Source organism: Leptosomus discolor, chromosome 6 (assembly GCF_034619465.1).
Source record: "Leptosomus discolor isolate bLepDis1 chromosome 6, bLepDis1.hap2, whole genome shotgun sequence".
NCBI classification, from domain to species: domain Eukaryota; kingdom Metazoa; phylum Chordata; class Aves; order Leptosomiformes; family Leptosomidae; genus Leptosomus; species Leptosomus discolor.
In genome coordinates this window covers 16,670,060-16,697,476 of record NC_141396.1, presented here as the reverse complement: position 1 = coordinate 16,697,476, position 27,417 = coordinate 16,670,060, and the positions used below count along the sequence as shown (strand labels likewise).

At 53.3% G+C, this 27,417-nt stretch overlaps 1 protein-coding gene across 2 annotated transcripts; it reads left to right on the top strand.

The window, feature by feature from the left end:
• DNMBP (dynamin binding protein) lies at positions 1-26,690 on the top strand. Of its 2 annotated transcripts, XM_086467522.1 has the most exons (16): positions 1-145; positions 2,505-2,627; positions 3,733-5,682; positions 18,698-18,885; positions 19,480-19,579; positions 20,084-20,231; positions 20,801-20,818; positions 21,493-21,692; positions 23,042-23,172; positions 23,413-23,517; positions 23,708-23,836; positions 24,307-24,639; positions 25,097-25,279; positions 25,353-25,551; positions 25,649-26,103; positions 26,432-26,690. In XM_086467522.1, exons 1-16 carry the CDS (start codon positions 1-3, stop codon positions 26,615-26,617), a joined length of 4,593 nt encoding a protein of 1,530 aa, XP_086323648.1. In that variant the 3' UTR covers positions 26,618-26,690. The 2 variants fall into 2 exon arrangements, with proteins under 2 accessions (XP_086323648.1, XP_086323649.1); XM_086467523.1 differs by lacking the exon at positions 23,708-23,836.
• Positions 26,691-27,417: the final 727 nt, after the last annotated feature.

Below are 27,417 nucleotides of genomic sequence, written 5' to 3'. Positions count from 1 at the left end.
ATGGAGGCTGGTTCTGTGGTACGAGCAGTCTTTGATTTCTGTCCCAGCGTCTCTGAAGAGCTGCCCCTCTTCGTGGGAGATGTCATCGAGGTGCTGGCTGTGGTGGATGAGTTCTGGCTCCTCGGCAAGAAGGAAGGTGTGACAGGTAAGAGCTGGAAATGCTTGCACCTGGATCCATAGATGTGCCAGCTAAACATCCACTCCATAGCACACCTTCCCTTAGGCAGCACTATGCAAGACCAGATTCAATTTACTAAATCTTTCATGGGACTTTTCCTGCCACTGGTCTCCTGCCAGTTTTGTGTCAACTATTCAGACGGCTCATTTGTTGTTTTTTTTTGAGAGAGATTAGTGGAGGGTCAGTTCTCAAAGAGATGAGAGCTTCAAGAATACTAGTTGTTCCATCCTCTGTGGTGGGACAGCCCGTTTCCTGGCTAGTTTATGCACTGACCTGCTGTGGCAGTGGAAGGGGAGAGAGGAAACAGATGCACTGAGAGTGGAAATGCATCCACATCCAAGTGACCTTGTCAGGTCAAGTCAGTGGGAGATGCGGCTACAGAGTCTGTGTGTCCCTCTGAGCCCTCTGACTCAGCCTCACTTCCTCCTTTCCACTTTAAATAATTTTCCTGCACAAGCTTCCATCAATACCTGAGTGCCTGATGTAGTGTGCAAGGTTCTTAAACTTTCGGAGGAATGTGAGAAACTTCTGAAGCAGCAAAATGCTCTTAGTGAAACACTTAGAATCTCTTAGTCCCTGTTTAAGCAGCTCTTTCTCGTCTTAATACTGATGTTGAGAGAATGTGTGAGCTCTCAGGGAGATGAAAACCAGGCCACTTCAAAGCATAAGTCTGACTCTTTCTCCAGCATGAGGGTGGGAGTGGAGTTCCAACCCCAGCCATGGAGATGGGGCTGCTATTGCAGCAGCAGTCTGGGCTCTGCTAGCAGCCACAAGCTGTCTCCTGGCTAAAACAAAGATGGACAAGAGCAAAGGTGGAGAGGAGGACTTCTCTCCTGTGCCCCACGAGCTTATAAATGGTATTGAATGAATGCCTGCTTAATCCTGCTGCTGAAGTCACTGGGCACAAATTACTTCTGTGGAAATCACCAGTATCTACTTCACCACAGTTTTGTCTCCCATAACTGATGCGCTTGTTCTCAATGAAGCTAAGGAATAATAAACAGATGTGTGTCATAGCTCAAAGATAAAGAAACACACTGAAGTCAAACCAAATGTTTTTTAATGACTTTTAACTCAAAACCCACTTGCATTCCTGCTTTCCCTTGGGACAGCTGTTATAGTTTTCTGCCCAGTTTTCTAAGCTAAAGTTGTAGGGAATTGAAAAGGCACTTTTGAACAGAAGCTGTGGAGGTGCTGCAGCCTACCAATAATACTACTTAGTACTCCGTGGGGAGTAATTAATGTAGTTCCATGACTTCCTTTCTAACAGCATTAGGTTGTTTCCATGTACAGAGCAGGAAACTAAGACGTGGAAAAACAGGTAGAGTTGTTTAAAACTCTGAAGGAAGCCGCTGAGGCTCTAGCAGCCTATGGGCTGCTGGTTGCACCTCAGGTTAATGACAGCAGATGCCAAACTGCCTGAACGCAGTGCAGAATTCTGGGTGTCAGAATATGGTGTCTCCAGGTTTTATTGGAGAACCTGGATGCCATACTGGGTCATCAGGAGTGAATGCTGGAAGTCCTACTAGCCCATACTCCATCATATCCCCTTGCCACAAATTGTAAAAGGTAGGAATGACATTTTTAGTGGCCTTTGCAGTGGGCTCTGCCACATCCTGAGCTCCCAGCACTGAAATTAGAAGCTGAATAGTATTTTGTGGTGGCCAACAAGTGTGCACTGCCCTGTCTGGCTGTGGCCTGTTCAGAATAGCTGGGCATTCAGCAATGGGTGCCATGGTGAAATAGATGCACAGAGGTGATAAAGTGAAGAAGGTCCCTGGAGCCTCAGCAGCGCTGAAGCTGTGACAGAGCCTGTGACTTACAGACGTGGCCATCCCAAGTGTGGTGGCCTGACTTCTGTGCTGAGGCCGCACAGGGGCCAAGCCTTACAGGGTAAGGAGCACCAGATGGATGTGCCCAGTCACAAGATACTGGTGTCATGGTCCTGCACTACTGGATCTCTCAGTCCTTATCATGACTCTGAACTGGGAAGCAAGCAGTGAAAGCAGAGAAAACCTGGTATGTCCGTTCCCAGAAACTCCATGCTGGTGGCACAGTCCCAGTAATGAACACAGCCTGTTGGTTGCCTGGAGTGAGCTGAGGGCACAAAGCTTTTTGTTCTCTGTTAGCTCTTAAGCATTTAAAACCTCAGGAATTCCTGACTCCCAAACTCGTTCCTCGTTCAACATGCTACTGGAGCACCCTGGGTAGCTGGTTATTTTCCTTTAGCAAGAGATTAATAGATCCCAAAATCTGGAAGAAGAGTGGAGGGAGTGGTGATGGGCTACAGGAAATACCCATTGTTGACAACTGCTTCTCATTTTAGGGCAGTTTCCTAGCAGCTTTGTGGAACCTGTGGATATTCCCCCTTTGAAGCAGGGAGAAAAGCTGTTTGTTTGTACAAGTGACTTCACATCTCAAGAGCCAGGGAGCTTGTCATTGCAGAGAGGTAATCTTAATTCCCTTCCTTTGCTTTGCATCTCATAGCCCTCACCTGTCTTTCCAGAAGCATGAACCTAGTCACAGCATCCTGCCTAGAGTGGCAGGAGAGACAGGGCATTTACTAATACCTCATGACATGGGTCATGCCAAATCCACCTTTGGGCTTCTACCATTCTGAAACCAGCTTCTCATGATCTATCATTACTCTTGAAATTCCAAATATTGGAGTCATGTGATCATAGTAAACTTACAGCTGCCTTTTAACTACCCTCCAATCCCCAAATCGTAGGCTTGCATTTCATAGAATCATAGAATCAAAGAATGGTTTGGGTTGGAAGGGACCTCAAAGATCATCTAGCTCCAACCCCCCTGCCATGGCAGGGACACTTACCACTAGACCAGGTTGCTCAAGGCTCCATCCAGCCTAGTCTTGAACACTTCTAGGGATGGAGCATCCACAACTTCCTTAGGCAACATGTTCCAGTGTTGCACCACCCTCAGGGTGAAGAACTTCTTCCTTGTATCTAGTCTAAACCTGCCCATTCCCAGCTTCCAGCCATCACCCTCATCCTATCACTGCAGGCCCTTGTAAAAAGTCCCTCCCCACCTTTCCTGTAGGCCGCCTTCAGGTACTGGAAGGCCGCTATAAGGTCTCCCCGGAGCCTTCTCTTTTCCAGGCTGAACAACCCCAACTCTCTCAGTCTGTCCTCATAGGAAAGGTGTTCCAACCCTCTGACCATCTTGGTAGCCCTCTTCTGAACTCTCTTCAACAGCTCCATGTCTTTCTTGTGCTGGGGGCTCCAGAGGTGGACGCAGTATTCCAGGTGGGGTCTCACAAGGGCAGAGAGAGATTTGGGGGAGAAATCAAAGCTTTGGTGTACCTTCATAGCTTAGCAGCCAAAACTGTGTATCTTAGATATGTGTGTGCAAGAGGCTGCCAATTCTTTGTGGCTTACCTCCATTCTGTGTTCTCGTGCATCCCCAGCATGCGCTGCGCTCTGTGCAGAGTGTCAGGCCTTACCCACAGCCAGGAAGGGCACGGGGAGGCAGGAATAATAGGTGGGAAGCAATCATGAGGGCAGTTTTAAACTGATGTGTCTCATTCCCTGCAGGAGACCTGGTGATCCTGGGGGGGTCGCTGGCCTCCAGCTGGCTCCAGGGCCGAAGCAGCTGGGGTTCCAAGGGCTTTTTCCCCTCATCATGTGTGCGGGAGTTGTGCCTTTCAGTTCGGAGCCATCAGCTGTCCCAGAGCGCTCTCCTGGAGGTGCCTGCCTACTCACTGGGCCAAGCCCGGGCCTTGATGGACTTGTCTGCTCAGCTGGAGGAGGAACTGGACTTCAGGGAAGGGGATGTGATCAACATTGTTGGTGTCCCAGAGCCTGGCTGGTTTGAAGGCGAGCTCAGAGGCCACAGGGGCATCTTCCCAGAGGGTTTTGTGGAACTGCTTACTCCTCTGCGAGCATCAGAAAGCTCAGTGGATCCAGAGCCCACAGGGACTCATGACACCAATGGGACAGTGGAGATGCCCCCCAAGGAGGAGGAGGAGGAGGAGGAGCCAGGAAGCACTTACGGTGTTGCCCTCTATCAGTTCCAAGCCCTGGAGTCCAAGGAACTGGATTTTGATGTGGGTGACAGGATTCGGATCATAGGCATTCTGGAGGATGGCTGGCTGGAGGGTGAGCTGAGGGGGAAATGCGGCATCTTTCCACACAGATTTGTGAGGCTGGAAGCCTCTGAGGCTTGCAGGGAAAAGGTAGGTGCTGGGGATCCTCAAGGTAGAGGCAGCTGTGTAGTGACCATCAATCAAGACCCAGAAAGCACCTGCTCCGAAGCTCTTCCTTTGCCAGGGAAAGATGGCAGGGAGAAGGAGGATGGCTTAGCTGCACACCCTGGGCCTGACACCATTTTGTCTCGTACGGTGGGGAGAACAGAGGGTCATCTTGGCACAGATTTGAAGTGGCAGGCCTTTCCTGGCACAGGACACCAAGGGCCACATCCCAAAGGCACAGTGGACTCCCTCCCCTTTGACCGCACAAAGACAGTCAACGGCCTTCTCCCTTCTGCTCAGCTGCCTCCCCAACAGGGCAACAGACCTGGTCAAGCAGGTGATTTGGAGCCTGGGGGGGCCATTTCAGCCTCCCCAGGCAACTCAGAAACTCACACCTTGCCCGAGCATGATGGAGACAGTCCCACTGTGCCCCTGCAGGCTCCACACTCCCCCCAAGATCCTTGCAGAAGCCAGACAATTTCTTCTCCTAACAGCTGGGCAGCATCCGAGCCTCAGGAGAGCCAGAGCAGCACCCAGGACCTGGATAGTTGTGTGGACAGTCAACAGGAGAAGTCCAAACCTTGTTCCTCTGGCCTGGGAGGTGCCCAGGTGGGCCTGGACACATGGGTTGGAAGCTGGGGGGAATGCTGCCCACTTGCAGCACAAGGGGACGGCTGCACGGACCTTGACTCCAAACTGACAGAGCAGCTGGTGCAGTTTGAGAAAAGTCTGTCAAGTACCGGCGCTGAGCAGGACAAGGTCTCCCGCCACTTCTCTATCTTGGACTACAGCTCTGAGAAGGACATTGTCCGTGGCTCTCCTGAGTGTGCCCCGCATGCCAGGCAGCCAGAGAGGAGAAAGGCCCTGAGGCCACCCCCTCCTCGGCCCAGCAGCCTTGCGACAACCCCTGTGCACGCGCTGGGTGGCCAGGTGCCCAAAGGCAGGTCTCTGTCCTTCTCGGTCAAGCCCTCCCGGCCTGCACCCCGGCCTCCATCAAGCAACCAGCGGAAAAATGTGGCCCCTGTGCAGCTTCAGCCCAGCAGCCAGGAGCAGCGAGTGGAGGAAGGACGTGAGAACTTGACACGGGCAGGATCAGCTTCCCCCCACTCCATTCTGCTGACAAGGATTGGAGAGGTGGAGCGAGACCTGGAGGCTTACGGCAAGACCCGCACTGAGCTAAGCCTGATGCTGGAGGAGCAGCAGGATGAGCTGGTGAGAGCAGAGACGCTGGAAAACCTTGATTTCTGTGACTCCAACATCGAGAGCCTCAGTGTGGAGCTGCAGGAGCTGAGAGGTGAGTCTGCAGTGGCATGGGATGGGGGTGCTTCAGGGGGACAGCTGGCCCCTGCTGCGTACAGGCACTGTTGAAGCCACTCTTTTATTTCCTTCTTTAATTCCTGATTGTGGTTGTTTTGTAAGTGTTGTGGCAGTACAAATCATGATGATTTGGCCTTGGAGAAACAGTGTTGTTCTCTGAACATCCCTCAGCCCTGGCCTTCCCCACCCCCTTTTCCTTCCAACTCTCCCATCTCCTCTTCCAGCCCCACCATACATCCAGAGCCCTCATCTGGTCCATTCCCACTGTGTCCTTGCTCTCAGGCGAAAACACAGCTGCTGTAGGTTCAACCTTCCTGCCTCATCCCCTCTTAGCTTCAGAGTGCCTTTGCTGGTGGTCCTGCAGTTGAGATTTGAGTTGATGTCTGTGGCGTGACTGCCCTCAGCGTCTGGGTGTCCTGCGATTTCTGCTTTGCTGGTGATACAGACCTTTGGGGACTTGTCACTCAAATCAGAGGGAATGCACAGAAGGGCGCTGAACCTGGCCTGGGAGTGGGATGGGTTAGTGGGCAAAAAGTACAGCCTGCCCCTGTGCTCATGCCGTCCGTGGAGTCCAGAATTTCAGGACAGGAAAATGACACTGCACTGTCGGTAACAGCAACAAAAGGCTTTAAATTGCGGCATGTCTGTAGCCAAAAAGATGACTTTTGTCCTTGCAGTCCAGAAAAATTACTCAGGGAGGAAAAATTTGCCCTTTTTATATCAGCACATTTGGGCTCCGAAACCCAAAGATGCCATATAAAGATCAGTACTGTTGATTACATTATATTTGATATTACAGTAGACAAACGGGAAAGTCAGGACCACATACATCTCTCACAGTCCCTTCCTCAGCTTCTCCCAGGAGCTCTGACACTGCAGTTCTGATACTGAAACCCACGATGTGCAGGAAATGTGGGCACTGCACGCGGGAGGTGGAGTGAAATGCCAGCTCCTGCCTGGGAATTACTCACTCTGACTTCATTGCCTCCATCCTCCCACTGCTTAATCAGCGCTGGGGAGCCCAGGCACTTTGCTGCAGGATCGTGTCTGATGCAGAGCACGTGGGAACGAAGGCTGATACGGGTGCATGGGGGAAACACAGTGATGAACAGCCTCCACATCAGTGGTGTGCAAGAGGGATGCTTGGAAGGAGGCTTAGAGGATTTGAGGCTAGATGAAATAACTTGAAGGTAGGAAGAGGAAAATCTAGGCTGGATCTCAAGGGAAATTTTCTGATGGGATGGATCTTGCTGGGAAATGTCTCCTACTCTCCCAGTGCTTCCTGACAGAGGACGGATCTTGCAGAACCCGTGCTTTGTTGATTACTGGAACTGGAAATTTTAGGCAGGAACCAATGCACTAACCCATCAAGTTATGCCCTTGGTAGTCCTAGGGGATTTTTCACCACTCCAAGAGACCTGAGGATTTATAAGTAGTCTCTCTGATCCTATGATTAAGATGTGCCCTACCCGTGCTCTGTTGCATCCCTCCTGCTATATCTGAGTGTGGCCAGAGAGCATGTCTCAGGCTTGCTAGCCCAGCTTTAGTGCAGTGGGCCAGATCAGTAATGTGGTGTTCCATCAGCTCAGCAAAACACGTTTGCAGCATGCCTCAGGCATGGCCTCTGCCTTGCTGCCATTAAGGGCACATGGAAGCATGCTGGAGGGAGAAAAGCTTTCCCTAAGCATTGCCCAGCAAACAAATAAGGGCTGGCATCATCTTGGGGGAACCCAGCCCTTTGTTGTGTCCTTTGGGGAGCCAAAGGAAGAGCAGAAAGTATGTGGTTTTCTAAAATACATGTTTAAAATTTGCAGGCTGCTTCTTTGGCATGTCTTGGGTGCACACAGCTGATCACCAGGCTTGGGCAGGATTAATGCTTGCCCTCCTGTAGTTGGAGTAGGAGGGTCCATTGGTTTTATTTTTGTCTTCTACCAGCTGGGAATGTTGGCCGTGCATACCTGTGTTACAAGAACCTGAGACGTGGATGACATCCACCAACTCCTGGTTTCCATCTAGGTTATGTTGTGTCCATCTCTTGGTTTCTTATAGAAGCTCCTGCATTTGGCATGGGAATATGTTGTGCTTTGCAGTGAGAGGAATTACTGGAGTGCATGTTTCTGTAGCCTCCTGGAAACCTTTATTGTGTGTTGGCACTGAACTCTATAACCCAGATAGTCCCTTCAAGCCTGTTGCTATCAGCAGGGGGACCAGCCATTTGTCCTGAAGCAGGGAACTGGGCAGCTGTGGCTGCATGGCACTGGATTGGCACTGCTTGGGGATGTTCTGTCATGCAGGGAGCTGCTCCTCTCCTGCTCTTCCCAGGACCTGTGGGTGAGGGCTGGGAAAAGGATGAGCTCGGCAGCAGGTTTGAGCCAGGGGCAGCCTGAAGGCCTCAGTTTCCTCCATGAGGTGTGGAGCAGAGCCCAGCCTCTGCTAGACCACATCGTTTCACCTCCATGCTGGCAGGAGCATGAAGGCAATGGAAGGAGATCTGGTATCCCATCTCTGGTTTGTGGCTTCCTGCAGTCTCACATGCAGTCTGTTTCCCTTCCCTGAGGACACTGGTCTTGGGGCAGGGCCTCTGCATGCTCCAGTGCTCTCCTTTTCCCTGCCTCTGAGACACCTGCAGAGAGGCTTTGGCAAAGCTGTGGAGCCGGTTTGGGCGGTGAGAGCCTGCCCAGCCCCAGCCTCCCTCCTCGGGGCTGGTTACTGATTACTTTGGGCAGCAGGTGGAGGAGGCCGGGGCTGGCAGCGATTGGGCCCGCACCTCTTCATTCCCTTGCTGGCTGGTTTCAGGAAGCGACGCCTGCGTTTCACTTGGGACAGGAGTGCTGGAGCAGAGCGGAGAGGCGGCATCAGCCCAGGCTTGGGCTCGGGGAGCAGGTAGCAAAGGAAATCAGCAGCTGAGCCACAGCCGGGCAGGACTATGCGCACTTATCCCGGGATGGAACACGGTGTGGAGGATCTGAGGCCGGAGCCGCGGCTCCTCGACTGGGAATATGAGGACTGTTGTGCCGTGCGGAGAGAGGACGTGGCTGGGGTGGCCATGCTGCGCGGTGAGGCTCGCAATGATAGACCCAGGGCAAGGAGGCAGTACCCGGGCTGCCGGGGAGCAGACAGCAGCCAGGACAGTTACAGGAGAGGGAAGGGCATCTCCGTGGATGGACGGAACATGAATGGAGACTCTGGAGTTTTTTGGAAGGGAGATACCCAGTACGCAGAGTGCAGGAGAGCAGACGGTGCTTGGGAAGGCAAAAGCCAGGATACAGAGGGTAGAAACTACAGGGTGTATGAGAGGGAGGGTGTTCAATACAGAGACTGCAGTTCTGAGATAAGAGAAGGGTGGTACAGAGAGGACAGAGTACCTGGGCAGTATAGGGAGGGGGGAAGGCAGTATGGAGAGGATAGAAGCCTGGGAGACTATAGGGAGGGGCGAAGATGGTATCAGGAGGATCCTAGGGGCTACAGTGAGGGTGAAAGACATTATAGGGAAAAGGAAAGGTGGTACAGGCAGCAGAGGCACTCTGGGGAGTACAGGGAGGGGAGAAGGCAGTATAGAGAAGATGGAGGCAATCAAGTACATAAGGAAGGGGAAAAGTGGTATAGAGAGGATGGAGGCTCTGGGGCATACAGAGAGCAGGAAAAGCGGCATATAGGTGTCAGGTACCAAGAAGACCGAGAAGACTTTGAGCGGCCCAGGCAGCCCAAAAGCCATGTCATGGACCGCAGCAGTCTGGACAGAGGTTGTGAAGCTGCTGCATTTGCTATCTGGTCCTCAGGAGATGGTAGCGTGAGCCTGGGGTCAGGCACATGCTATGCACAGTCCAAGATACAGGACGTGGACTACGATGGCTGTGGGGAGCTGGAAGGAGCAGCCCCAGGGCCCAGGATGCCAGCCAGGAGCAGCGGCAGAGCAGAGCGCTCAAGGGTACGCACAGGCCGGCCGGACTGGAGCCTGGTCTGGGAGCAGGAGACCGAGGAAGCAAACAGGGTGGGCTCCGTGCTGCAGCGAAACAGCTTCTACAGACGGACGGCTCCCAGTGCCCTGCGGCACTCAGAGTTTGTGCAGACCAGGAAGGAGAAGCGAGGTACGTGGGGAAATGCTGGGCCTCAGGTGTGCCTTCGCCCTGCCCTGGCACCAGGGCAGCACCGGGAGTCTGGCACAGGGGGGTGGCCAGCACAGCCGGGCTCTTGTGGGAAATCCTGGAGCTTGCTGAAATGGGCATCATCATCATTACCCCTCTGCATAGTCGCCTACATGTCCTGCAAGGGGTCTTGCCCCCATTTCGTAGAGGTCCAGGTGGGAGGGAAGCCCAGGCAGCAGAGATCCACAGCTCCCTGCTGTCCTTTTGATTGCTGCTCCATCTGTGTCCCGAGTTTTGGGTACACCCTAAAACCTGTGGCCCTGATTTGTCTGCTGTCTCAGGGCCCCAGAGAGGTTTCTTATAGGGGAAACGGTGAGGTATTTGGGTTATTCCCACTGCCTGTTTTATTTTCATAACTCATCATGAACAGATTCTGTGTGTAGGAACCAATTCCTGACCCTGCGGAGGGCAAGTATGGCAGCTGTTCGCAGGCAGCACAAAGGACATAGGGAAGTTGTTGGAGCAGTCAAGACGTACGTGCAGGGCAAGTGCTTGTAGTTGCATGATTGCACATGGGCATCTGTGCATCGGGGGGCTGTCGCTGGTGGGAATGGTACCTCCCACGTCACCAGCGCCTCGGTACCACAGTGGTCCACTTGCCAGTGCTACAGCAGTTGTGTGCTCTGTGTCCTGGGTCCCTGCAATATCCCTGGATCTCCAGTCCCATCAACTAGCACCCTGGAGCTGGGGAGATACCAAAGCTGGAGGGCTTGAGCTGTCTTGGCATGGGCAGAATCGTCCCATTGATGCTGTGACTGGGACAGAGTTGGCTGCAGACAGTTTTGTGGGGCTTGGTTTGCACAATGGTAGGAGTTGGAAGGGACCTCTGGAGATCATGTAGTTTTTTGCAAGAATTAGTGTGTGTTGGGGAAGGGGCAGCAAGGTGGGTCTGGGCAGAGGGACTGAAGGAGCCCTTCTTGGTGGACTGGCCTCCCTGTTGGGCAGCCAAGTGTCTGAAAACCTGTTTGCTCCTGCACCTTTTCTGCCAGCATCTGTCTTGGGCACCTGTGTGTGAACTCTCAGTAAAGGAGGATTGAAACACAGAGCAAAACACCACTGCAGTTCAGCGGCCAAAGAGGTGGCAGAGCTGGAGGCTGCAGCTGCCATGAAATCTGTCCTCTGGAGGTATTTGATTAAGCAGACTCCGCCGGCTGCATTTCTGCACTCTCAGGCTGCCCTGGTAGAGTGGGACTTTGCTCAGCTCTGTCCCCAGGGTGAGGGAAGGGAGAGGCTTTGCGGTGCCAGGGCGTCCAAAGGGCAGAAGGGAAGCTAGGAGGAGCCAGGAGCACAGTGGGGAGGGAAACGGCCTACAAAGCCTTAGGAGGCTGGAGCAGTGCTGGCCTGGCCAGCTTTTGCAAGAGTTAGGGGAACAGACTGCGATGCCAGGTGAGAGCCTTCACTCCTCTGATATTAAATGTGATGCTACGTGCACCCATGCTTGTGCTGGGAGAGGGCGTTCGACTTTTTTCCCACTGTGGCAGGCTCAGGGGCAGGGGATCAGCTGCGGGAGGTGCAGGGCGGGATCCCCTCAACATCAGTGCTGGTGTCCCACAGCAGGAAGGGGAGGAGGAAGGCTCCACATGTTTTGTAACACTGTCCATGCTGTGGCCTGTTTCTGGCTGCCGTTCCCTGATGTTGCTCCTCCTGGGCACAGTGCTGCACCAGCAATAGCCCTCCTTGGCAAATAGGCTTTGCTGCCATAGCTGCCTCAATGTAAGACCTTGCCAGCACCAGCACCTCTTTGCTGCCTCAGTGTAAGACCTCACCAGTGTCTAGGAGCCTCCCCAAAAGCCCTCCCATCGTGCTTGGCAGCAGACATCCTCCTGCCCAGCTGGTAGGAAAAAGTCAGCTCTGTTTTTCCCTCTGTGCGTGCTTCAGGCATCTTTTCTAATGCTGTCTACTTCTCTCCCAAGTACCTCCTCCTGTCCACAGAGTAACAGAATTTAGGACTTTAAAACACTGGTAGGAATGACATGGCCTGATCTTTTCCATAAGCAGGGTTATTACACTTCTTACAGATTTCTCTGCGGTGCAGCCGGTGACAGTTACTTGGTTAGAGCATCTCTTCTGGGGTGAGATTCAGATGTGTCTGACTGCCACATCAACAAGCAAACCCACCTGTCACAGCTTTGCTGCTTAGTCACCATCACTGTTACGTGTTTTGCATACTAATGTGTTGCATTTCAGCTCTGAACCCCAACCTTCTTCTACTAAATTAGAGTTTTTTAGTTCATGGTATTTTCTTCTTATGCGGGTACTGTAATTAAGTAATTTTTCAGTCTTTGGTTCTTTGTAGTGAACAGAGTCTTAAAATACTCCTAGCAAAGACTCAGAGGAAGACCTTTCAGTGTTTGTTTTTCCTGTCCTCACTCTTTTTTGTTCAGGCTCTTTTAAAATAGTGGACTTCAGAGCTTCATGAGGCATTCTGGGTAGGTGTCAGCACTTGCTTGTACAGTGGTATACCTCACTGCACTCCTGTGCCCTTGTCTGAGGACCACAGTCTGCCTCTGCAGCGCTCGCGGAATTCCTGCTGCATTTTGGACAAAGCATTACACCCCAGAATACAGCCCTGCATGTGGCTGCATTTCTTGTCCCCATTAATACATGGGGACAGGGATTCATCTGCGTTAAACCTGCTTGGTTTGAATAATTCCATCTTATTCAGAATACCTTGGGTGCCTCATCTTTATTTGTTGAATTGATGTTCATTTTTCTGCATGACAGCAGTGATTTTCCGTTTACTTTAAAAATATTATAGAGGATCAACTCAAAATACAGGCCTTGGAGAATCTGATTAGGCATAACTTCTTTTCTGGATATTCTGCACTGGCAATGGGTTTTTGAGGTGCCTGTTTGCAAGGTCTTATTTCTGCTGTTTAGATGGAAAGAAACAATATTTGTTGTATAATTCTGCGTTTTCGCCAAATTTACAATGAATATTCCTATCTCTGCTTACTTGTGATATTGCATCATTGAAAGGGTTTCTTTTGTCCTGGATGGCAATAAAATTCTGTTACAAAGTAGCATTTCATTTCCTCATTTAAAAAATAAAAAATGGATTCTGAATTCTACCATTCATGGATTCTTTTCATGATATCTTTCTTTTCTCATTTTTCTGAACTTCAGAGTTCCCAGTGTGTCTGTTGTCTATTACCTGGTGTTCTGTTTTCATTCATTTATTTTTTTATATTTGCTGCCTTTATTGAAGCACAGACCCAGGACAGATTTTTCATCAATATTGTTCTCTTTCTTGATCACATAACTGTGTTTTTTGGATTATCTATTTTAAAATTTCTTTTCTAGAACTTCCAGCTTTCATTCTTTTTTCCATCAGTGTTTTTGCTCACAGTCACTTTTCTTGATGCTCTGCCTCAGCTTTGGAAGGTTAGCTTTTTGCAGACCATCTTTTACTTTTTTTTTTTTTTACTTTACTTTTGTCTACATCACGAGTTGGGACCATCCGCTGTTCACACTGAATGTGGCGGGCTGCATTGGGACGATGGTTGTCATCTTACCTGACACAGAGACATCCCCACCAAGCAGGCTCTATGTGAGACACCTTTGAGATGCCAAGCTGTTCCAGTGGCCTTGGAGAAGTGTCCCTAGTCTGTTCCTGTTCAGCTCATTTTTGTGGTTTGTCTGGATTTGTCTCCTACTACTCAGTCTCGGGACTGCCAAGGCTAGTGGCTGAATTCACTTTTGCCATGGTACCTCTCTGCTGCACCCCCTGCTTTCTCCTAAGGAGCAATGAGACACTGAATATACCCAGTCTGTTGCTTTGGGAGCACTGGATATACTGTGTTACAGGCTTATGACCAATGTTCTGAGTGAGAGTTTTCACCCCAGCCAGATCCTGCTCCTGGCAGCCAGTTTAGCCTTTCGCTCAGATTAATTATTCCCTGCCCTAGTTTCATCCCCTCACTTCTCATGGTAGGCAGTGGCTCCTCCCCTCCTGGCGTCCACATACTTCAGATATTTGCAGCTGGTTTGTTTTGTCCTGAGTCACTGCTTGACTCTGCTGAGCTGTGAGCCTGGGGCTGGGCTCCCCTTGAAAGTGGGTGCAGCTCCGTGGGAGATTCGGAGATTCCTGCCAGGGGTTGTCCTCAGCACTGATGGGCAGCACATCCCTCTCCAGATTGCGTTAGCAGCTCGGGCACCCTGCAAGGCTGCGCCATGCCGTGGGGATGCTGGCAGGTGAGCCCCCGAACAGGAGGAGTTGGGGGGCGACGCAGCCCTTTGGGTGGGCCCCCCAGCCTGTGCGTGATGGATACGCACCCGGTTCGATCAGGTCTTCGTGGGTCAACTCTGCTTCCAGAGTGGGGCAGGGAGAAAACCTCTTAATTGCGTGTGTGCTCCCACTAGGAGGTTGGGTAATTAGAAGTTGGTAATTGGAAGAAAGTCGGTGACGGTGGGATTTCTGAGACCAGCAGGGTGAGCCATGTGACTGGGATAGTAAATTATGGCCTCCACGGGAAGGGCAGAAATGGGAGTGTGCTCCGTCTTGACACTTCGCTGCCAGGGGCTGGTTACGAGCGTGTGTGGGATCTCCCATGCGTCAGCAGGCAAACTAGCAAATCTCAAAAGCAGGCGCTCCTGGAAGGCTGTCGTAGACCATCAAACCAATCCAGAGAGACAAGGGCTTGTCACAAATTTGCCAAAATGGGATAGAGGAAACTGTGGTGTTAGAGGTTTTAATTTAGAGGGCAAATTGCAGAGCTCATGCAACCTATGAGAGAAGAAAATTTGAGTCTCTGAAAATTGCAATTGAGAACGTTGTTTTTGGAAATGTATTTCTGAATGCCCATTTGGCATCCATGTCATGGGTAAACACGAATTTGTCACTGGATTGGAATTTGGTGGCTTCATTAGAAATACCAGTCACATTCCTGCAGGCTAGCGGAGCCCGTTCCAGCTGTGGTGTGCATCTTACTGCCTCCAAAATTGATGGGCGTGATGACTTCTATTGAAAGGTAACATTTAAATAGAAAATCTGTGAAGTAATATGGAGATCTGTTTAAAAAGCATTTACTAGATGACCAAAACCCACAGCTGTGAAATGGGTGGGTTTAGTTAAGTGGTTAATAAGCCTCATTTAGGAAAGCTGCTATTATGCATACAAGAATATGTGACAAACAGGAAAAAAGAAATTGATGGCAATTGACAGAGATAGCATGAAATACAAAAAGTGGGAGTTTTTAAATGCGTCAGAAACAAATCCGAAGTATTGTACATATTTGGTCAGAAGAGCCAAATATTAAAAACAAATTCTTGAATTTTTTGCACTGTGAGTGTTTGGAAAGAGGCAGGATGACTTTTGAGTTCATTGCTGAAGGAGGATTCTGGATTAGTGGTAAACACCAAGAGTCCTAAGAGACTTGGCTCCAGCATAACCTTGTTTTTAAACAAATCTTGAAATATTCAGAAGGAGCAAGAAGGCCAGAGGAGAGTTAGTTTGTAAGAGTTTTCAAAATAACACAAATACTGGTATATAGTATAACTGGGCAGAACTGGTGGCCAGCATCGTGCCAGGTCAAGCAGGCCGAGCTGATGACTACTATGGACTTAAAACCTGTGCAGGGAAAGTTTTAATTTCCCTTCCACAGGCAGGGATTTGAGATTTCAGAGGAAGGGTGCCGTGGAGCTGGCAATCTCACGAGTGTCAGTCGAGTCCTCGCCCCAGGGTGCTCTCTGAAAGGGTCTGACCTAGATTTACTTGCCTGCGGTTTGCCTGATGGAGCGTGGGGAGCTGCTGCATTCTCTGGCAGCGCTGGGCATCCCCAGCTCCGCTCTGGTGAGCTGGAGCCAGACACATCGTGTGGCTGCAAGTTAGCTGTGGCTAAAGCTGGGAGCGCAGCAGGGCTGTTGGCTGGTACAGTAAACTCCCGAGATGTCCCATACAAAGCTTCGTCTGGTGGCATTTTGCTTGGGGATAAATGCAAAACCCTATTCTTTGACCAAAGCAAATGTAATCTTTCCCATTTGTCTTCCCAAATGCTGCTGCATGGGTTATTTCTGGCTGTTGTTCTGGCTGGTCTTAATTTTCAAGATTCTTCCCAGGCCACCCCCGCGCCATGGTATCGGATCACCCACCCACCTCCTCTAGGTTTCACACACCTGTTTGCATTTCAGATTAACACCTTCCTGCTTCTTCCAGGTTGCCTTCCCACTTGAGCTTGCTCTCCTGCAGAACGACTGCTGTTCCTTAAAAAAATATGTATCCTTCTTTAAAATAAAATAACTCATTTGTTGTTACTTTCTTAACTCTTTGAGCTTCAGAGACCTGCTGACTGTATTATCTTGGTGTTTCTTTGTCCCTCTTGTACATTTTTCTGTCTTGTGGCCTGTTCAGGCTCTAAGTGCTGTGTCTTGGGCAGGATGTCCCTGTTGGGTTTTTGTAGAGGACTTTGCATGGCAGGCCCTGGTCTGCTACTGAGGCTTTGCAGATGCTGTGGAAATGTAAACAGCAAATGTTAAACCCAGCAGCTGCTCCCAGGCCCTCCTTGCAGACTCTTGCTGCATTTGAGTTAATAAAAGTTCATCACTGGGGACTTACCTGGTTGGGAGCTAAGACAGCCATTGACTTAGCTGAAACAAGCCTTTTCCCTTATGCAGAGTGGCTGTCATGAGGGTAGTTTTAAGGACAGTTGCCATTAAGAATCAGTGAAGTCTGCTCTTCCCAGTAATTGCTTACTAAACGTAGTACTGGTTGTGCCCCTAAATCCTCCTCTGCTGGCCCTTTTGGCTCTCTCCAGGTTCAACTTCAAGGCAGGGCAGCAGAGATGCCTGCTTAGAGAGATGGTGTCTTCCCTCTGGCACCTCTTCTGAGCAGGGTTTCAGCTGGGTTTCCCATTTGCTGCGTTTGAGGGGTGACTGGGACTGATTTTGAAGTTACTCTTCCTGCATGAGGAACAGCAGTTTGTCCTCAGCCCAGGTAGCTGTGAGAAGATGCTGCTGATGCCAGTGATGCTGTTTGCTGTTTGTTACTGCTGCTCTGCAATGGGAAAGGCTGGAAGCGCTGGCACAGTTTCAGCTAGTTATGACTTGAGTCGGTGTCTCATCTCAGCCATGTTTCTTTTCCTTCATGGGTCGTTTCAGTGCAAAAACCCCATTGTGGCAGAGCAGCAGGCAGGATGCTTAGGCTGAGGCAGCAATTTCCCATCCCACATTTCACCCTGCTGCTGGTTACTGCCATTACCTGGCTGGACAAGGCTGGGGGGCTGCCAGCAGGCAGGCAGGGCCTAGCCAGCACTTGGTGGAGGCAGTTGGGAGCATGGGGGGCTCTTGAGGCTTTGCAAGGTGGGTGCTGGGGTACCAGGGTAAGTCCCAAGCCCTGATGGGTGCCCTCAGGAGTTCTTCAGGCTGAGCTGTTGTTGCATGAGATGGTAACAAGAGAGGTCAGGGAGGTGGAGGTCTGGAAGTGCCTGTCCTGCAAAAATATTTTTACAAATGTCTGAGCTGGAGCATGTCCACAAGTCTAATAAAATCCCATTGAGAGAGAGCAGCTGGGGATCCGTGGGAGATGGCTGGAATGGACGGGCATTTGTCAAATCAGCAATTGGCCTTAAATCAGGTACCTGAGGCTGGGGTGCTGCAAGGGGCTTGGGGGCCGCAGTTCTGCAAAGCAGCATTAAAATGGGGGAGACCTGAGTGTTTCTGGGTCAGAGCCTGCCTCAGAGGGGTGTCCCAGGGAGGTGCTGGAGAAGGGCTATCCTGAATTGGGGGGGGTGGGGGGTGGGGGGTAATGTTGCTGTGGTTTTGGCCAGGGGGCACATGCTTTTAAAAGCAAGCAGGTGGGGCAGAAAGTGGTTGGGGCCCAGGAATCTGCTGGGGGATAAAATGTCTCAATGAAAACTGGAGGGGGCTGGGCCGGCCTGGGAGCCGCAGGTGGGACAGAAAACCAGGAGGAAAACCGGCTGCCGGGGGCCTGGGACAGGGAAGAGGAGGGTGGCCGGCTGCCTGGCTGCCTGCACGGCCCCCGGCCTTGCCGGCGGGGCGGCCACCGCTGTCTCTGCCGAGGGCCCCGGCGCCCTGCCGGGGGTAGGGCCGGGAGGCTGCGGCGGGGGGACGGCGGCCTGGGCACGAAGCCGGCTCCTGGGCTGTGCTGGCGTCCTGGGGGCCTGCTCCCCGCCGCCCCCTGCCCTGGGGCCACCCGCCATGGCAGCGTGAACGGCCCACCCCGGGCCTCCGCCTTGCCGGGCCTCTGGGTGCCCAGCCCGGCCTCCCGGCGGGGGCCGCCGCCGCCGCCGCCGCCCCGGCCTTCCCGGCCCCGCCCGGCACTGCTCGCTGCGGTCCAGCTCCAGGCTTTGCCGCCGGCAGCCCCATTGTGGGTGCCCGAGGCTTTTTCGGCCATTCAGATGGAAATGCCGCGGGGCTGGAGAATGGAGACCCTGTTCCCAGCCTGAGGGGAGGGGGCGGCCGCCATTGCTCGGCTGGGAAGAGGGTGAGGACGGGAGCAGGGCGCCTCTCCCCATCTGCTCAGCCCCACGGAGTTTCCTGGAGCGGCAGAGTTGGAGAGAGGGGATAGGAGAAGGGTCTGGACCCGGCCGGCGTTGGGGGACAAGTATGGAGCAGGTTTGTGTTGCTTGGTGCCTGCTGACCCGATGCAAGGGGCATTGCAGTGTTACTGGTGCTGCGAGGGCAGGCTGTGGGAGCAGACCCGAGCTCCCCGCTGCCCTGGGGCTGAGAGTGCCAGGGATAGCCTCTCCAGAAAGGTTCTTGCGTGGATGCTCCTGCTCTCTGACTGCTTGGCAAGTTTTACAGGTTGCATGTGGTACAGTTCAGGTGTTACTTGTCTCCTGTCCTTGCATCCTGGCTGGAGGATGCTGATCTTGCTTGTCTGTCTTGCAGAGATGACTCTCCTGTCCTCTGAGCCACCATCCCTGGAGACGTCCTTGGCTGCCACTGAGAGCCCAGAACAAAGGATGCTGGAAAAGAGGTCCAAGGTTATTGAGGAACTGCTCCAGACAGAGCGGGACTATATCAGAGATCTGGAGATGTGTGTGGAGAGGATCATGGTACCCCTGCAGCAGGCACAGGTAGGAGTGGGGGGACAGGTTATGGTGCAGCACTGGTGGGGTGGGGATACTGAGTCCACTTTCTTCTCGGAGGCAGCCAAGCAGCAGCACAGGAATCCATAGAGGAGATTCAGCTATGCTAAGGAGAGCAGGATGGTTCTCATTGCTCCCTGCACTCATAGCAATAGCCCATCTGTTTTATGATCTTGCTGAGCTCTCACCATTGCTGAGAGCAGAAGACCTGTCAGCAAGTATCACAGGTTCATTTCCTGGAGCAGGAAATGTTCCTCTTCATTTGGTTTGTAGGTTAAATTCATTGTCAGGAGAAAGAAAATACAGGGTCTTGGCATGAGGACAGAGTTGGTGGGAGGAGAGGGAGAATAACAGGTGAACAGAGGCAGGGATGAAACTGCTGGGAAAGAGGAGGACACTGGTAGGGCATGTAAGGAGTGAGAGTTTCAGTGCACTGGGGAACAAGGGAGTGAGTACAGAAGTCACTGTGATGGGAGGAGGTCACACCAGGTGGCTGATGGGTTGCAGAAGGGCAAGAGGGTACTATTGGGTCTGACTGAGACACGTTCCCCCATCCAGGACATCTCTCTTTCCACTTCACAGATGCCGAACATAGACTTTGAGGCTCTTTTTGGAAACATCCACATGGTAATTAGCTTCTCCAAGCAGCTGCTCTCCACCTTGGAGGCTTCAGATGCCATCGGTATGAATTCTGCTGTTAACTTTCCATAGCAGGCTGGGATGGGCTTTGTTAGGGGCAGGGCAGAACAGTTTAAATGGTGGGAGAGGATCACTGGGGCTAGGCTTCCTCCCTGCTGATCCCCCTCGCCGCTTGTCAGTCCAGCAGCAAAGCCAAGGAGGTCTGAGCTGCCCCATGCTGTGCTGAGAAACATAATGCCTGTGGCCTTCTGTGGCCCCTTGCCCCAAATCAAGCCCCACTCGTCCCTCCTGTGCTGCCAGCTTTTGCCACTTGGCCTTGGGCAGCCTGTGACCAATGTGCCGCTTCTCATTCCTGGAAGACCTGCATCAATTTTGCCGTCTGTGCTAGTGGGTGGTGAGGAGGCATCCTGGGTGCTCTAGTAGCACTGTCTTTTGAGCTGTGTGTGTGGAACGGGGCACTAGGTGTCTCACCATGAGACACGGCAGTGCTGTTGGAGGCAGCTGGGGACTGGGAGGCACTCAAGTCCTGCTTTGCTGCTGTCTTCAGGGCCGGTGTTCCTGGCACAGCGTGCAGAGCTGGAGAGTGTTTACAGGGTGTATTGCCAGAACCATGACGAGGCCATCGCACTGCTGGAAACCTATGAGAAGGATGAGAAGATGCAGAAACTACTGCTGGACCTGCTGGATAGCCTCAGGTTAGAGCCTCTGGCTGTGGCAGCCACTGGGCTGGGGTAGGAGGGGTCAGTCTCCAACATCCCTGTCCCTCTGCCAGCGGTGCTTGGACAGTTCAGGTGGTCACTGCAGAGGGGCTGGCTGTGTCACTGCATGGTTGACCAGGCTCCAGGTTCAAATGGCCTGCTGCCCCTATGCACAGGTGCTGGGGACGCCCCTATGCACAGGTGCTGGGGACACCTGTAGGTGCCCTTACTCTGAGCAGAAACCACCAAGGTACAGAGAACACGGCCTGTCCTGGATTGAGGGCTCCTGTTCCTCAGGCCCTGCCCTACCATGGCTGATGAGGAAATGAGCCACTTTGCCTGGCTCAGCAACTGGTTTCTGTTTGTCACTGCCAGGGCTCCAGCTTGTGAAGGCTAATGCCCTGGGAGCCAGCAGCACTGGCTGCTGCTCTGGGGGGACAAGGCTGCCGGCTGCCTTGGCAGCATCACTGTGGGACAGGGCGAAGGGGCCGGCTGCGGGATTGCACGCCTGCCGCCCCATTAACCCGTTGCTTTTCTTTGCTTTTTGGCACTCTGTGGGCCGGCAGGAGCCTGTACAGTGAGTGGTAAGTGCATCCTTCCTGTTAGTCCCCGCTTGTCTGTCTGGCCTAGCCTGGCTGCTCCCTTGTAACTAACCTCCTGACACTGGCTGTGTGCATGTCAAAGGGCCCTAACGGTGCCTTGTAAGGCACATCTGGGAGGAGCAGGATGTTTGTGGCATGATTGCAACAGAGGCCATGGATGAGCTACACAGGCAGGCAGCACAGGCAGGTGATGAGGTGAGGGGAAGTCTTGAGCAAAGAAACAGGTTTTGGGAGCCATCAGCCCCAAGGAGCCAGGAGAGCCCTGCCTCAGCTGCGATCCTGAGCACAGTCAGTCTGTCCTGCAGTGGGGCTCAGATCTGAGCAGTCAGGTGGTGGGACAGAGTCTGAGGCAAGTGGCACAGGTAAGTTTGAGGCTGTGTCTGTGTGGGATTTTGTGGTGGCTGTGGTGATGGAGAGGATCCTGGCTGGAAGGGGTCACCTGGTGTGAGTGATTCTGGAAAGCTGGGGTTGATTTGAGATCACTGGGGGTTCAGGAGTGCAGTAAGTTTGGAGATGAGGGTGGTGTGACTTAGGGAGCACACTGGATTTAGAGGCGTTGCTATTCTGGGTGTGGTTTGGGTTGGTTTGAGGGGGCAGAATTTGCATGGCAGAGCTGGACGGAAACCTGGTGTATCTCCTTTGTCCTGACTTCCCAGGGGCTGCACAAACTACATTAACCTGGGCTCCTTCCTCATCAAGCCAGTGCAAAGGGTGATGCGATACCCACTGCTGCTGATGGAGCTGCTGAGTGCCACCCCTGAGGCTCACCCTGACAAGGCACCGCTCACAGCTGCTGTCCTCGCAGTCAAAGAAATCAATGTCAACATCAATGAATACAAGCGCAGGAAGGACCTGGGTGAGTAGCTGGGGAGAGACAGGAGTGAATGTGTTGAGGTTGGTGTCTGTCAGCTCCTGAGCCTTAGCTGGCAACCATAGTCGTGGAGGGAATCTGCTCCCAAAGTCTGTGCCCTCACAGAAGGGGAGTAGAAGAGCTGCATTTAAAAAAAAAATCTGAGTGTGAAATACAATACTTAAAAGTAAGAGAGTATACATCTGACTTTAGCTGTTTCTTGTGGTACAGAAATATGGAAAAATATGCAGTTGCTGACCACATGCCTATTAAATGGAAACAAAAATAATGATGAGACAAAAGAATATATATTTAAAGTCAAAAATGCAATTTTAACACAGGTCGGGAGTTAATCTGCTAGGGCAGTCTCTGTCTTACTGAGATTTGGAGACTAAGTTTGAAGGTACACTTGTAGACAGGACAGAATCACAGAGGTGCTGGCTGCAAAGGACCCTCTGGCGTCTCCTGTCCAACCTCCTGCTGGGAGCAGGATTGTCCCCAACATTGCTCTGATCAGCCATCGCTCCCTCCAGCCGATTCTCACTGAGCCCCAAGGATGGAGATTTCACAGCCTCTCTGCTGTCCTGTGCCAGGACTGCACCACCTTCACAGTGAAGCTGTGCTCCCTCATCCACCCTGAAGCTCCCAAGCTGCCATCTGTGGCCGCTGCCTCTCCTTGTATTGCCTGGCACTGCTGAGGAGTTTGGCTCCATCACCTTTGTAGCTGCCAGCTGTGAGCAGATCCCTCTTGGCCTCCTCCCAGCCAGCTGAGCCTGCCCAGCTCCCCCAGCTGTCCTTGTGGGGCCTGAGCTCTGGTTCTCCCACATCTCTCTTGACCTGGGGGCACCAAAACTGGATGCAGTATCCAAGTGCAGCCTCCCCGGGACTGAAGAGAGGGAGAAAATTATTCCCTTTGACCTGCCAGTGACCCTCCCTCTTTTCCCTTGGAAGTTCCTGACTCATGCAAGTCTTACACTTTACTCTTTCCACATAGCCCCACTGAAGCTGAGATGACATAGGCTGCCTGTAATGATTGCTCATGTTTGCTAAAGCAGCAATAGAAATACCTTCTGTATTTCTGTTGTCATCTCTTATGTCATCTTATGCTAATGCTATGCACAGTCCTATGGAAGAGTTTGAATGGTGGGTCTACAAACTGTAGGGCATATCAAGAGCCAAATAGGGGATTACAGGTGGCACAGTGCTGGATTTCAAGATGATGTATGGCATGGCATGGCATGTGGGGTACTTGGGACTGCAGAGGCTTAGGGAGGGGGAGAGCCAGGAAAGCACTTGTTGATGAGGCAGGCACGGGCGTTGTGCTGACAAGGGTTCTGATTTCCACATCAATCTAGTGCTGAAGTACCGCAAAGGGGATGAGGATAGCCTCATGGAGAAGATCTCCAAGCTCAACTTCCACTCTATCATCAAGAAATCCAACCGTGTGAGCAGCCATCTCAAGCACCTCACAGGCTTTGCGCCCCAGGTAACGTGGATCAGCTGTCAGGTGCACTTACCACCACAGAAGCACCGCAGGGTGTATCTGCTGTCCCCCCACACCCCTTCCGCGATGAGTAGCTCTGATCCAGGCCAGCAAGGCAGAGTGAGCTTAGGGTCCGAACCACCCATCTCTGCTGTCTGGCTTGTGGGTAGGATGCCCCACATCTCCAGCACCTCCCAGATTGCGAGTCCCACATTGCCCCCCTTGAGACATTTTCTCTCACAGCTGAAGGATGAAGCCTTTGAAGAGACAGAGAAAAATTTCCGGATGCAGGAGCGACTGATCAAGTCCTTCATCCGGGACCTTTCCCTCTACCTGCAGCACGTCCGGGTGAGTCAGTCTGGGTCTGATGCCTAACCCGTGGGGCTCACTGTGTGCTGCCCCCCTGCCTGCAGCGCCTCTGGCCAGTGCTGCCCTCAGCCCTGCCGGGGGGGTGGTCTCTGAGGGTCTAGGCTGCTCTGGGAAGCCTCTTCTCCTGGGCAGCAAGCATGGCCGTGCTGATTGTGCGTTCCTGGTGCAGGAGTCGGCTTGCATGAAGGCGCTGGCAGCAGTGAGCATGTGGGACCTGTGCACGGAGAAGGGCAGTGGGGACTTGGACCAGTTCCAGAAAGTGAATCGGCTCATTAGCGACCAGCTCTTCTCCAACTTTGTGAGTGAGGCTGTGCTCTCACGTGCTGGGAGCATCCCACTGGGGGCATCCTTGGGGGCCTGCTGCAGACGGGCAGCCCCTGGGAGGCTGCAGGGAGGGTAACAGCCTGGGAGAGGTGTGAGCACTCCTGTTTGGCTCATCCCTCCTGAGAGCTTTGATGCCTGTGGGTTTATGATGTGTATGAGCATGCCTGTTAGATACACATTTTTTTCAGCCCTACCTGAAATGTTACAGCTCTCTATGTGAGTGGTTCAGGTACTTCCCTTAGCGTTGCCCACTCTGGCACATTTACATAAGCTTATAGAATAGCTCCTATTGGAAGGGACCTCTGAAGCTCTGGTGGGTGCCTTCAGGAAGATGGACCTTATGCTGTTCTGGGGAGGTTGTGTGCTGGAGGGTGAGCTGCTGGCGTTCACCACACGGTGAGAGAGCGCCTTGTCTCATCTGCTTTCTGCATCTCTGCCCACCAGAAAGAGCGGACAGAGCGGCTGGTGAGCTCGCCCTTGAACCAGCTGCTGAGCATGTTTGCGGGGCCCCACAAGCTGGTGCAGAAACGCTTCGACAAGCTCCTTGACTTCCACAACTGCACAGAGCGAGCAGAGAAGCTGAAGGACAAGCGAACACTGGAGGAGCTGCAGTCGGCCCGCAACAACTACGAGGCCCTCAACGCCCAGCTGCTGGACGAGCTGCCCAAGTTCCTGCGCTTCGCCAAGGAACTGTTTGCCAGCTGCGTGCGGGGCTATGCCGAGGCGCACTGCGACTTTGTGCGCCTGGCCTTGGAGGAGCTGAGACCCCTGTTGTCGGTGGGTTCCCGGAGCACAGCCAGCACTCTGGGCTGATTAGTGCAGCGCTAATCTCTGCGCAGGGCTTGTCCCCAAGCCTCCCTGGGATCCATCCCATTGCCAAGGAAGCTGCTGCTGTGGTTTCAGGCTGCGATCGCCTTGGGGAGGGTTCCTGTGGGATGCTGTCAGGGCAGGGATAATAGGGTCATGGTGCAGTTGTGCGTAGAGATGGGGAAGGCTGTGTCTGCTCCTGGAGCAGTGGCAGGAGAGCATTTGCCTGGGAGAATCTTGGGTCATGAGTTTGGGGACCACTCAGAGCTGGGTCCAGACAGGACTGCAAATCTGGACCCGATGCAAGTCACAGGCAGGACTCAGAGCCCCGCTTCACCGGGGAGCTGGTGTGGTCTCTGCTGTAGCTTTTGGCCATTTTTCCCAGCAGTTGTGACCTAACTGACCCCCAACCCTGCTCTGGTTCCAGTTGCTGAAGGTGGCCGGCAGGGAGGGGAACCTCATTGCCATCTTCCAGGATGAGCACAGTCGAGTCCTCCAGCAGCTCCAGGCCTTCACCTTCTTCCCAGAGTCCCAGGCAGCTCCCAAGAAGCCTTTTGAAAGGAAAAGTGTGGAGCGGCAGTCTGCCCGGCGGCAGCCCCTTGTCGGCTTGGTGAGTTCCCTCTACCTTGTGTCTGGGTTTGCAGAACTCGGGACAACCACTCACACCTTCCTTGTTCCTGCAGCCTAGCTACCTCCTGCAGTCGGATGACATCCGAGCTGCCCTCCTGGCCCGCTATCCCCCAGACAGTCTCTTCCAGGCTGACCGCAATTTCAATGCTGCCCAAGACCTGGATGTCTCACTGCTGGAAGGAGACATCGTGGGTGTCATCAAGAAGAAGGACCCCATGGGCAGCCAGAATCGCTGGCTCATAGACAACGGAGGTAGGTGGCTGCTCCCTGCCCTTAGCATCTGTTCTCAGTCCCCTCCTCTGGTCCCCCTGCACCCCAATCTGAGCTCCCTTCCTCTCCCTCTCTGCAGTGACCAAGGGCTTTGTGTACAGCTCCTTTCTGAAGCCCTACAACCCACGCCGCAGCCAGTCAGACGTCTCTGTGGGCAGCCACTCCTCCAACGAGTCAGAGCACAGCAGCTCCTCTCCCCAAAGCAACACCACGCTGACCTTCAGCCCAAGCGGGGCAGCCGTCACCTTCACTCAGAAACCCCTGCAGGACTCGGCCTCCCCAGCAGACCCATACCAGTCCCCGCAGCCCCCCTCAGAGGTGGACTCCCCCTCTCTTCCCCAGCTTGGCTCTGGTGACAGGACAGCCCCACTGGAGGCTGGTACAGTGCCGTCTCAGCGTCGCTACAGCCGCCCCGAGCTGGGCTGTGGCCCCAGCTCTCGCAATGGGCACCCCACCAAAGCGCATCCCAGGCCCGCACTCTCAGTGGAGGACAGAGACTCCGGGCTGGAGAGCAGCGAGTCAGAGGGCAACCAGGTGAGCCCTCAGCCTCCCCGGGGGCGCTGGGGATGCCAAGGACTGGCCCCCTCTCATGAGTGGGGGCTGAATCCTCCTCCCTGGCAGTGACCAGGGAGAGGTAGGAGGTGAAGGCTGCTTTGTCTGAAAGGGCTGAAGTGCAGGATGAGACCTTTCCTCAGAACTAGGCTGCAAATGGGGGTGGGCAGGAGGGGACAGCTCTGGTAGAGGCCAGGATGGGTCTGGGGCTCTCACTGGGGAGGGGATCAAAAGCCCGCACATCCTTTGCAGTGCAACAGCAAGGCTGTGTATTCGACCATCCAACTGATGCTCTCCCTCTGTCTGGCAGGTCTATTATGCTCTCTACACCTTCAAAGGTCGGAACACCAACGAGCTGAGTGTGTCAGCTAACCAAAGACTCAGGATCCTGCAGTTTGAGGACATCACAGGCAATCGGGAGTGGTGGCTGGCCGAGGCACATGGGAAGCAGGGCTATGTGCCCTCCAGTTACATCCGGAAGACAGAGTACACGTGAGGCACCGGGCAGGAGCCTACACCCCGCGCCTTGTTCCTGCTGGGACTGCCAGGGGCCTGGGGGAGGCCGGCCAGCCCTGCAGCCCTCACTGGTTGCCCTGAGGCTGTGTCCCTCACAGCCGCAGCCATGCAGTGTTCCCCACCACGCTGGCTGCCACCTCTCTCTCTGGGGAGGAAGAAGGGTGGGCTGGCAGGGCAGGCAGGAGCAGGCAGCTTGTGTGAGAGCAAGGGTGAGTTCATCTGTGCTGTTTGAGCCTCCTATGTCCAGCTGGGAGCAAAGCTTGGAGCCATGGCCCAGGAGGGGAAAGCTCGAGCAAGGCTGAGGAGCTTTTAAATTGTGCAAGGCTAATGCTGAGTTTCTGGAGTCCGTCTTTAGCCAAGTGGTGTTAAAAGCAACCCGGGCCCTGTGAATGTGCTCCCTGTGCCTTCTCACCAGCAGCAGGAGCCTGGTCTCATCTGTCTATGCAAGACCTCGGGGTGGGACATCTACACCCTGCCTGGGAAAGCAACTCTGAGGTTTGCTGGGAGTAGCTAAGCTCCAGGGCTGGGATGGGCCCAGCCTCTGAAAGCCCCCACAGCAGAGCCCCCCAGCGGGTGCTTCATCCCTGTGTTTGGTCTCCTGGGGGCTTGGGCCTCTCCAAGCTCTACTGCTAGCAGCAGCCATCAGAGTCTCATCTTCCACATGAGCCAGAGGTTCAGAACGCCATCTTCCCTTATCAGTGCAATATCTCCAGTGCCCAAGACCTGCCTTTGCACTGACATGCCCACCTGGCTGCTCTGGGCTGGGGCAGGGCAGAAGGC

What these genes read in the sequence shown, in the direction of transcription:
- DNMBP (XM_086467522.1), top strand. Translation starts at nt 1, where the DNA reads ATGGAGGCTGGTTCTGTGGTACGAGCAGTCTTTGATTTCTGTCCCAGC. An exon ending in GGAGGCTTCAGATGCCATCG is followed by an intron (nt 19,580 to 20,083) that starts GTATGAATTCTG and finishes TGCTGTCTTCAG; the next exon opens with GGCCGGTGTTCCTGGCACAG. An exon ending in CAAGCGCAGGAAGGACCTGG is followed by an intron (nt 21,693 to 23,041) that starts GTGAGTAGCTGG and finishes ACATCAATCTAG; the next exon opens with TGCTGAAGTACCGCAAAGGG.